Source organism: Capra hircus, chromosome 13 (assembly GCF_001704415.2).
Source record: "Capra hircus breed San Clemente chromosome 13, ASM170441v1, whole genome shotgun sequence".
In the NCBI taxonomy this organism is placed as follows: domain Eukaryota; kingdom Metazoa; phylum Chordata; class Mammalia; order Artiodactyla; family Bovidae; genus Capra; species Capra hircus.
In genome coordinates, this window is record NC_030820.1 from 60183515 (window position 1) to 60194794 (window position 11280).

At 41.8% G+C, this 11280-nt stretch overlaps 1 protein-coding gene across 1 annotated transcript; it reads left to right on the forward strand.

Moving 5' to 3' along the window:
* DEFB115 (defensin beta 115) lies at nucleotides 2040–5763 on the forward strand. Its single transcript, XM_018056865.1, has 2 exons — nucleotides 2040–2133; nucleotides 5534–5763. The coding sequence occupies exons 1-2, from the start codon at nucleotides 2040–2042 to the stop codon at nucleotides 5761–5763; spliced, it is 324 nt and encodes a 107-aa protein (XP_017912354.1).

Here is an 11280-nt window from a genome sequence, read left to right on the forward strand (position 1 = left end):
ACATTGCTCTCTTCTCCTCTTAGACACTGTGCCTGGTAAACAAATCCATATTCAGCTGATCAATATACCAGTCCTCCCCACAGAATCTGAGCGAAGAGATCATGCTGACTCAGTTTACAGCATTTGGACACTAGGAGCCACCACTTCTCCCAGACTGTCCAACTATTTCTAGACGGTTTCCATCATCAGAGACCTTTCCAGTTAGTTTAAACCTGCTGCTGCTGCTGCTGCTCCCCCACAATTTCCACCCAAGACTTTGAGTTCTGCCCTCTAGGCTTGCACAGAACATGCCTTTTCAGAAGATAACAACTATAACTCTCTTACTGCTCTGCTCTCTTACCATTACTGCTTTTCAGGTTGAACAGATATCTTCTTCCTTTGTTACTTAGGCATTGATCTTCTGGGATATAGGAAGAACATATGCTCTGCAGACAGGTAAACTGGATCTAAATCCATAGCTCAATCTAAGCACTGTTTGAAAAAGTGAAGAGTGAAAGTGTTAGTTGCTCAGTCATATCTGACCTTTGCAACCCTATAGGCTGTAGCCCACCAGGCTCCTTTGTCCATGGAATACTCCAGGCAAGAATACTGGAGTGGGTAGCCATTCCCTTCTCCAGGGTATCTTCTCCATCCAGGGATTAAACCCAGGTCTCCCATATTGCAGGCAGATTCTTTACCATTTGAGCCACCACGGAAGCTCCCTGAACAAACTCCATCTACTTATTAGCGATTCTGTGAGTATTCTAACAGGTCATGGATAGAAAGTTCTTTTCATAGTCATAGACAATGAGAGTTCAATGGATGACTTTGTGCTCACTGCTTTCCTGGAAAACATGCCATTTGGATATAAAGGGGAAACAGGCTTCCTGAGCCCCATAAGGCTGCTCCTAATACCTGCCAACTTCACAAAGACTATATTAGAAGAACACTGGATCCATCAAAAGTTGTAAAATGGAACCATAAGGCACACCAAAGACTCAAAAAAGAAAATCCAGTGGACTCACAGGCAGACTTCCTGACAGAGCCTCCTTCCATACCTTCTTTGTTGGTCTCTACTCAGGGCCAGAGTCCAAGAAAGGCCCATAAGCAGCTAATGTCAAGGATTTGGAGTAGGAAATAAGGAGAAAAATGCAGAATTATGAAGACCTGGACCGTGAGTGGGTTATGAGAGCCCTCAGTTTTTTCTTTCTTGCCCATAGTGTACCCTAGGCAATTCTCTTCCACTTAATGGATCTGCATTTTCTTAGATGAGAAATGCCAATTTTAAGATCTATCGGTGTGCATGTATGCTCAGTTGCTTCAGCTGTGTCTGACTCTTTGCAACTCAACATATGGATTGTCACCTGCCAGGCTCCACTGTCCATGGGATTCTTCAGGCAAGAATACTGGAGTGGGTTGCCATTCCCTTTTCCAGGGGATCCTCCTGATTCAGGGATCGAACCTGGGTCTCCTGTATTGCAGGTGAATTCTTTACCACTGAGCCACCAGGGAAGCCCTAAGATCTTTCAGGCTACAAGTGAATACGATAATGAATTTATCCATTCATTGTTTTCAACAAATGATCACTGCACAGTCTGGACATACAGAAATCACAGCCAGTCCCTACTTTCAGGGGTCTCACTCTCTGTTAAAACTTGCCAGTGCTGCCCAATAAAGATGAATTAGAAAAATACTTAGTGCCAACTGATTCCACTTCCTCAGGGGGAAAAAAAAAGAAGCAGAGAGGTTGTGAGAATATAAGGGAGGAGGCTCAACTACTCAAGTAAAGGAATGGGAAAGGCTTCTTGGAAGGTCCATTGTCTCCACAATGCCATAGTCTTTTGTAGGACTTATGTGTTCTCTGCTAATGCCTTCCACCTTCCCAGATGGCATCTAGAGAAGGACTCTGAACACTGGATGATCAGCTGGCACTGCTGACTTATGGGCTCATGTCCGGGTAGTGGAACATGCTGTTCTTGTCTGATTTATTGTCCATGACTTAGCTGTACCCAAGTCAATAAAACACAGAGTGAAAATTTACTTTCCTTAGCACATTCAGTATGCTGCTGGATCATTCCTTATCCCTCTCAGGATATGTTAAAATCTTGTTCTTGGCTGTAGCTGTCCTTGTGGTCCTGGATCAGGCTTCCGCAGGTAACCAGACCATGAAGAGGAGGGAAAAGGGAGTAAGAATGGGTCCAATCCATAGAAGCCTGTGTGGGAGCAAGGACAGGGATGGCTCAGATCCAGTGAAAAGCCATATAATAAATATGCCCTATGGCTTCCGGTCCCATCACTTCATGGGAAATAGATGGGGAAACAGTGGAAACAGTGTCAGACTTTATTTTTGGGGGGCTCCAAAATCACTGCAGATGGTGACTGCAGCCATGAAATTAAAAGACGCTTGCTCCTTGGAAGAAAAGTTATGACCAACCTAGATAGCATATTCAAAAGCAGAGACATTACTTTGCCGACTAAGGTCCATCTAGTCAAGGCTATGGTTTTTCCAGTAGTCATGTATGGATGTGAGAGTTGGACTGTGAAGAAGGCTGAGCGCCAAAGAATTGATGCTTTTGAACTGTGGTGTTGGAGAAGACTCTTGAGAGTCCCTTGGACTGCAAGGAGATCCAACCAGTCCATTCTGAAGGAGATCAGCCCTGGGATTTCTTTGGAAGGAATGATGCTAAAGCTGAAACTCCAGTACTTTGGCCACCTCATGCAAAGAGTTGACTCATTGGGAAAGACTCTGATGCTGGGAGGGATTGGGGGTAGGAGGAGAAGGGGACGACAGAGGATGAGATGGCTGGATGGCATCACTGACTCGATGGACGTGAATCTGAGTGAACTCTGGGAGTTGGTGCTGGACAGGGAGGCCTGGCGTGCTGAGATTCATGGGGTCACAAAGAGTTGGACATGACTGAGTGACTGAAATGAACTGAACTGAACTGATGATAAGGACAATCTATCACCTCGACTATGATGGTTCTTCTCATTAGGGAACCTGGAAAATATCAATAGAGGCCAATGTTTCTTGAATGAAGTCCCTTCCACATGCAAAAGCAACCCCCAAATCCCTAATGTCCTTAATATCCTTATCCCAAATGTCAACAGGTTCTTATCTTAGGTATCTATCACTTTTATACCACCTCTTGCAGTAACCAGTCCTTTTCCTTTGTCTCTCCATTGTTGTTTGGCTTTGAATGCTCATTTGAATCAATCAGAAGAGGCGTCTTACTCTTGTCTTAGTGTGTATAGTGTAAATTTTGTAGGTCGATGTTGGATGTCTACAGATTTGTAAAATAAGCTCAAGGTGTGGAGCTTAGACTAGGACAGAGGATCCTGGATTCTGGATTGAATATGGCCAAAGCACTCTAATAGTAGTACAACAGACTTTATGGTCAAGTGGTGAATGATTTTCCAATAAAAAATGTTTTCTACTTAGGCTTCCAAGGGATTCTAAAGTTTATGATTTTAATTTCATGATTTCTCTTTTGGTCATTGCTATTGGAAGTTGCATCCTCTCTTGAATCAGCTTTTCAAACTGAAAATGTTTGTCAACCACTCAGTTATTGTAGAAGCAAAAGAAGATAATCATGGGCTAACCCTAAGTTGATATTTCTCCCGGCAATCTTGATTCCAGCTTGTGCTTCATCCAGCCCATCATTTCACATGATGTACTCGGCATATAAGGACTTCCCTGGTGGCTCAGACGGTTAAGCATCTGTCTACAATGTGGAAGACCTGGATTCAATCCCTGGGTTTGGAAGACCCCCTGAAGAGGGAAATGGCAATCCGCTCCAGTACTATTGCCTGCAAAATCCCATTGGACAGAGGAACCTGGTAGGCTACAGTCCATGGGGTCACAAGGAGTTGGACACGACTGAGCAACTTCACTTCACTTCACTTCACTCTGCATATAAGTTAAATAAGCAGGGTGACAATATACAGCCTTGACATACTCCTTTCCTGATTTGGAACCTGTCTGTTGTTCCATGTCCAGTCCTAATGTTGCTTCTTGACTTGCATACAGATTTCTCAAGAGGCAGGTCAGATGGTCTGGTATTCCCAACTCTTTAAGAATTTTCCACAGTTTGTTGTGACCCACACTGTCAAAGGCTTTGGCATAGTTGATAAAGTAGAAATAGATGTTTTCTGGAACTCTCTTGCTTTTTCAATGATCCAACGGATATTGGCAAGTTGATCTCTGGTTCCCCTGCCTTTTCTAAATTCAGCTTGAACACCTGGAAGTTCATGGTTCACGTACTGTTGAAGCCTGGCTTGGAGAATTTTGAGCAATTACTTTGCTAGCATGTGAGATGAGTGCAATTGTGTGGTAGTTTGAACATTCTTTGGCATTGCCTTTCTTTGGAATTGGAATGAAAATTGACCTTTTCCAGTCCTGTGGCCACTGCTGAGTTTTCCAAATTTGCTGGCATATTGAGTGCAGCTTTTGAACTGTGGTGTTGGAGAAGACTCTTAAGAGTCCCTTGGACGGGGAGGAGATCCAACCAGTCAATCCTTAAGGAAATCAGTCCTGAATGTTCATTGGAAGGACTGATGCTGAAGCTGTAACTCCAATACTTTGGCCACCTGATGCAAAGAACTGACTCATTTGTAAAGACCCTAATGCTGGGAAAGACTGAAGGTGGGAGGAGAAGGGGATGAGAGAAGATGAGATGGTTGGATGTCATCACCAACTTGGTGGACATGAGTTTGAGTAAGCTCTGGGAGTTGGTGATGGACAGGGAAGCCTGGCATGCTGCAGTCCATGGGGTGGCAAAGAGTCGGACACGACTGAGCAACTGAACAGAACCGGACTGAACTGAACCCTGAGTTGGCTTCTGCCTGCTTAAACTCTGGTGAGGGCAATTAGAGTAGATGAGAGAGTACAGTCATCCTGATCCTAATTTTTTTTCCAGTCCAAATGGTCTAGTGAGAAAGAAATAATTCAGAGTTATCTCTTAATAGAGGAGTCTGGAGAAAAAAAAAAGAGGTAATCATAATTTGAAACAAGATACTATGATCTCTCAACTGAACTTAATGTGCTGAGGAAGCTGAGTCTATACTCTGTGTTCTATTGACCTATGTAAAGCTCAGAAGATCTGCTTTCTGATCATCCACATAAACTGGTCATTCAGTGTTCAATGTACTGCTCTAGACATCATCTAAGACATGAACCTAAAAGTGTCTGGCACATGATAGGTGCTCAACAAAATCATTGTTGAGTGAATAATGAATGGAGAGAAGAAGAAGAAGAAAACAAAGAAGATAATTGAAGGCATAGTTTCATTCCTTGACAAATACCTAGATTTGGGAAAAATGAGGAACTAGTGTTGATGATACTGAAAAATGATATTTCTAGAGATAGAAATACCCTAAGCATAAAAATAAAGTCCAATAAAAGCTTGATAGTCCCAAAGATGCCATTACATTTCAATAGTTCATTGTAACCATTATTGCTACAATTACCAATGTGTAATCGTATACCAGTTAGTATAATAGTCTTTACTTTTTCATGTATGTGCTTATTCATCTCTTTGTTTATTTTTGATAGATGGATGGACCAGAAAGTGTAGTTATGGAACTGGCAATTGCAGGAAAAGTTGCGAAGAAAATGAGAAGAAGAAAGAAAAATGTGGGTTAAGAAAGCTTTGCTGCATCCCTATAAAGCATAAATCATCAAAACTTGTCATAAAAGAAGAGACACCATATAGGATTATGGCAAGTACCACTAAGTATGAATTTATGACTTGTGACAAGAGGATTTTGGCACCATTTCAATGAGTCAGTAAGATGGGTATACAGGTCACCTACATGGTCCTTAGATCCTTAGTATCTAAGGAGACTGGGTCCTTACCTGATCCATTAAAAAATATATGCTCATTCTAGCTATCATTTGTTTCTGTCTTGCTAGTCCTCTATAGCCTAACATTTTAGCTTCTAGCCTAGGCTGTCACAGGAAATCAGTTCTCATGGTAAACCAGTTTCATAGAATCTGAATCTTGAATTCCTAAGCCTCTGACCAGGTGCTATAGGTCTCTGAATGTGGAAGTGCTCCAGGTTAAGGCAAATTTCACTTTGATCACACGTCTTTATTTAATGTCTCATCCTGGATTGTTGAGATAGGCCAGAAGTCTTTTGCCTCTTTGTGAAAGTGAAAGTGTTAGTCTTTCAGTCGTGTCTGACTCTTTGCGACCCCACAGACCATAGTTGGCCAGTCTCCTCTGTCTATGGAATTCTCTAGAAAAAAAATATTGGAGTGGGTAGACATTCCCTTCTCCAGGGGATCTTCCCAACCCAGAGATCAAATCCAGGTATCCTGCACTGCAGGCAGATTCTTTACTCTCTGAGCCATGAGGGAAGCCCTTTGCCGCCTTAGCTCGATGTTTAGCCTGAGGCTCTGTCTCATTGTCTCTCTCTTGGAATTTACCCCTTACTCCAACCCCCTAATTACACTTGGCTGTCAAAAGACGGGAACGCCCTCTGCACAAGAGACAACTACTCAGGCCCCAACCAAGTGGAAGGGGAAAATAGTAAAAAAACAATAAACGAAGAAAAAGAAAACTAATTAAACAACACCAACCAAAATTCCTCAAAGTTTACAGAGAACAACAGTGTGGAAGAACTTGTCCTAAACACTTTACTGTATAACCTCAATTTGCCCTAGCACTAGCTCCACGAAGTAAGAAGTAGTATTGTGTCCTTTGGCCAGAAGAGGAAACTAAGTCACAGAGAGTTTAAATGACTTGCTCCAAGTGGCACAAAAAAGCAGCTTAGTAGCAAGACTTTCAACCCATGATACCTGAACTCAGACATTATGCTTCCTCAAGGTGGAAAAATCTTTGCTGCAGTAAGAAAAGCTTCCCTTTACTCTTTCCACCCAGAATCTACTTCATTAATATAGAAGGTGTCATGAAAGGAAGAGCTTTGTGAGCCTCCTTGTGGTTCGAGGGGCTTCCCTGATGGCTCAGTTGGTAAAGAATCCTCTTGCAATGCAGGACACCCCAGTGCGATTACTGGGTCAGGAAGATCCGCTGGAGAAGGGATAGGATACCCACACCAGTATTCTTGGGCTTTCCTTGTGGCTCAGCTGGAAAAGGATCTGCCTGCAATGCAGGAGACCTGGGTTCAATCCCTGGGTTGGGAAGATCCCCTCGAGAAGGGAAAGGCTACCCACTCCATTATTCTGTCCTGGAGAATTCCACGGACCGTATAGTCCATGGAGTCCCAAAGAGTTGGACATGACTGAGAAACTTTCACTTCACTCACTTTGTGGTTAAAATGTGTAACAAACCCAACCCTAAATGGTATGTGAGCCTACATGCTTAGTTGCTCAATCATGTCCAACTCTTTGCAACCCCATAGACTATAGACCACTAGGCTCCTCTGTCCATGGGATTGTCCAGGCAAAAATACTGGAATGAGTTGCCATTTCCTCCTTCAGGGGATCTTCCCAACCCAGAGACTGAACCAGAGTCTTCTGAGTCTCCTGCATTGGCAGGCGGGTTCTTTACCACTGAGCCACCTGGGAAGCCCCAAAATGGTATATCCAGATACAAATAGAAATAATTTCCAGTTGCAGTAAATGAGGAAGTTGTCCCTATGTAGTAGGCAGTCTTAGTTTAGAGGCCAATGCCAGTCAGTTCTAGAGCTGAAAATTATCCCTAGCCTCTGTTGACATGAATTATCTAGAGAATACAGTCTGAAGACAAGGTACATCAATCAGCAAATAATGGCAGCCTTTAATCCTTCAACTCGTTTCTCAGAGTACTTTCACTTCAATTCTCTCATTTTCTCCCACTCTAATAGTATAACACTGATGTCTCAAACCTTAAAGGATATGCTTGTGATATCTGGGGAGTGGCTTAGAGACTGGATCTCAGATTACTCAGACACAATGATTCCAATAAACACCAATTCTAACCCAGGTTACACCAGTGGTTGCAGATAATACAAGCTACCTGTTCTTGAACTAAGAGTTTTTACTCATTTTTTTGACAAGAGAAATTATGCCCACAAGTAGACCTAGGAGTCTTAGAGAGTTACATTAAACATGACTCCATATCCACAGTCCCAAAGAAATGAAAAGGTTGTGCGGAAATGCAAGTGTGTTAAGTCACCTTACTCCTCACTTTGTTCATCCCCCAAATGGAATTATTTTATTATATCTTCCCAACCCAGGAATTGAACCCAGGTCTTCTGGTGGCTCAGATGGTAAAGAATCTGCCTGCAAGGCAAAAGACCTGAGTTTGACACCTGGGTTGGAAAGATTCCCTGGGGAAGGGAATGGCAACCCACTCCAGTAGTCTTGCCTGGAGAATCCCATGGACAATGGAGCCTGGCGGGCGACAGTTCATAGGGTCACAAAGAGTGGGACATGACTGAGTGACTAATACTTTCACTATCTTTCAAACTTTATATGCCTTTCAACTCTTAAAGCCTTCTTCCCTCTTTAAATTATGATGAAAATCCATTCTTTACCCCTGACTTCAAAAGAGGCATCTTAGAGAGCAAAGACATAAAGCATGAAAAGAGACCGAGAAAGAGAAAAGTGCTCTCAACATACGTTCTCAAGCCATAATCCTAAAATACATCCTAGATATCTCCTTCTTCCTCACTGCTCCCCATCCCTACTCATCATGTCAGCCACGAAGACCTTCCAAGTCTGCCTCCATAGTGCCTATTCTCTATCCCTGCCACTGCTATTCTAATTCAGCTGTCATTTTTCCTTGACAGTTGTCATGGGCCAAATCCTGTCCCCTCATAATTCATATGTTGAAGTCCTAATCCCCAGTACCTCAGAATGGGACCGCATTTGGAGATGAGATAAACAGGAAATTTAAAGAGCTAATTAAGTTAAACTGAGATCCTTAGGCTGAGTCCTGGGCCTTCCCTCATAGCTCAGTTGGTAAAGAATCTGCCTGCAGTACAGGAGACCTGGGTTTGACTCCTAGGTAAAGAAGATCCCCTGGAGAAGGAAATGGCAACCCACTCCAGTATTCTTGCCTGGAGAATCCCATGGACAAAGGAACCTGCAGGCTACATAGCCTTGGGGTCACAAGAGTGGGACACTACTTAGTAACTAAACCACCACAGGCCAAGTCTTAATCCAAACGAATGGCATTTTTATAAGAAGATGAGATTAGGAAACAGACACACCAGAGAAGGAAAACCATGAAAAGGTACAGAGAGGAGATTCAGTTCAGTTCAGCCGCTCAGTTGTGTCCAAGACTCTTTGTGACCCCATGGACTGCCCCATGCCAGGCTTCCCTGTCCTTCACCATCTCCTAGAGCTTGCTCAAGCTCATGTCCATCAAGTCAGTGATGCCATCCAACCATCTCATCCTCTGCAGTCCCTTTCTCCTCCTGCCTTCAATCTTTCCCAGAGTCAGGGTCTTTTCCAATGAGTCAGTTCTTCGCATCAGGTGGCCAAAGTGTTGGAGTTTCAGCTTCAGCATCAGTCCTTCCAGTGAAAGGAGATGACATCTACAAATCAAGGAGAGAGACTTCAGAAGAAAACAATCCCACTGATATCTTTAACTCAGACTTTTAGCTTCCAGAATTGTGAGAAGATAAATTTTTTGTTGCTTAAACCACACAGTCTGTGGTCCTTTGTTATGGCAGCCCTAACAGATTAATGAGCACATGCTATAACATTTACATCCTATTGACCTCTTTATCTCCCACTATGCTTTTGACTCACTCCAATCTTTCCATACAGTTGCCAGGGAATCATTTCTTAAAAAAAAAAAAAAAGTATTCGGCTATGCCAGGTCTTAGTTGCAGCATATGGGCTCTAGTGGTTCTCTAACCAGGGATCAAACCTGAGCATGGTGTCTTAGCCACTGGACCACCAGGGAAGCCCCAGGAAATCATTTCTAAAACCCAAATCTGACACTTTTGTTTTTCCTCCCAAACTGTCAAAAGCTGTACAGTGATTGCAAGAATCAATTCTAAATATACTTTATGATAATCTCCTGCCCACTTTGGTAGTTTTCCTTTCAATTCCTCCCATGGACCTCACGAGCAACTTGTGTTCTTGGAAATTAATCTGTTCCTTGCCCTTTTCATAGGTGTCCCCTTGTGCTGAGAAGGTTCTTTTTGCAAACCAGACTTATGCTTCTCTAAGCAACACCTAAACAGTTCTTCTACCCTCTCTAAGCCATATATATTCATTCCTTTTTTCCCTTATGAGGAATTTTGTTATTTATTTACTTTTTTATGAGTAAAAATTACATATATTTAAGATAATATATCAATATATTTAACAAATATTTCAGTTCAGAAGATATATCAAATCATGATGATGTGATATATATTTACATAATCAAGTTAATTAACACATCCACCACCTCATTTTTGTATTGAAGTGTAATTGATTTACAGTGTTGTGTTAGTTTCTGGTATATAGCAAAGTGATTCAGTTATACATTGTATACATTCTTTTTCATAATCTCTTGCATTATAGTTTATTACAGGATATTGAATAGAGTTCCCTGTGCTATACAGTAGAGCCTTGTTGGTTGTTTATTTTATACATAGGAGAGTGCATCTGCTAATCCCAAACTTCTAATTTATCCCTCCTCAACACTCTCTTCTTGGAAACCATAAGTTTGTTTTTTATGGCCGTGAGTCTGTTTTATTTTGTAAATAATTTCATTTATACCACGTTTTAGGTTCCACATATAAGTGATGTCATGTATCTGTCTTTCTCTATCTGATTTACTTCACTTAGTATGATAATCTCTAGGACCACCCATGTTGCTGCAAATGCCAATATTTCATTCTTTTTATGACTGAATAATATTCTATGATATATATTCCATTATACATATATGTGTGTATATATATATCACATCTTCTTTATCCATTCCTCTATTGATGGTCACTTAGGTTGCTTCCAACTCTTCACTATTGTAAATACTGTTGCTATGAACATTGAGGTCCATATATGTTTTTGAATTAGAATTTTTATCTTTTCTGGATATAGGCCAGGAGTGGAATAGCTGGATCCTACAGTAACTCTATTTTTAATTTTTTGAGGACCCTCCATACATTCTCCATAGTGGTTGTAGCAGTTTACATTTCCACCAACACTGCAGAACCATTCCCTTGTCTCCATACCCTCTCCAGCATTTATTATTTTTAGATTTTTTTGATGATGGCTGTTCTGACTGGTATGAGGTGACATTTCCCTATAGTTTTGATTTGCCTTTCTCTGATCATTTGTGATGTTGAGTATCTTCTCATGTGCCTATTGGTCATCTGTATGCCTTCTTTGGAGAAATGTCTATTTAGGTC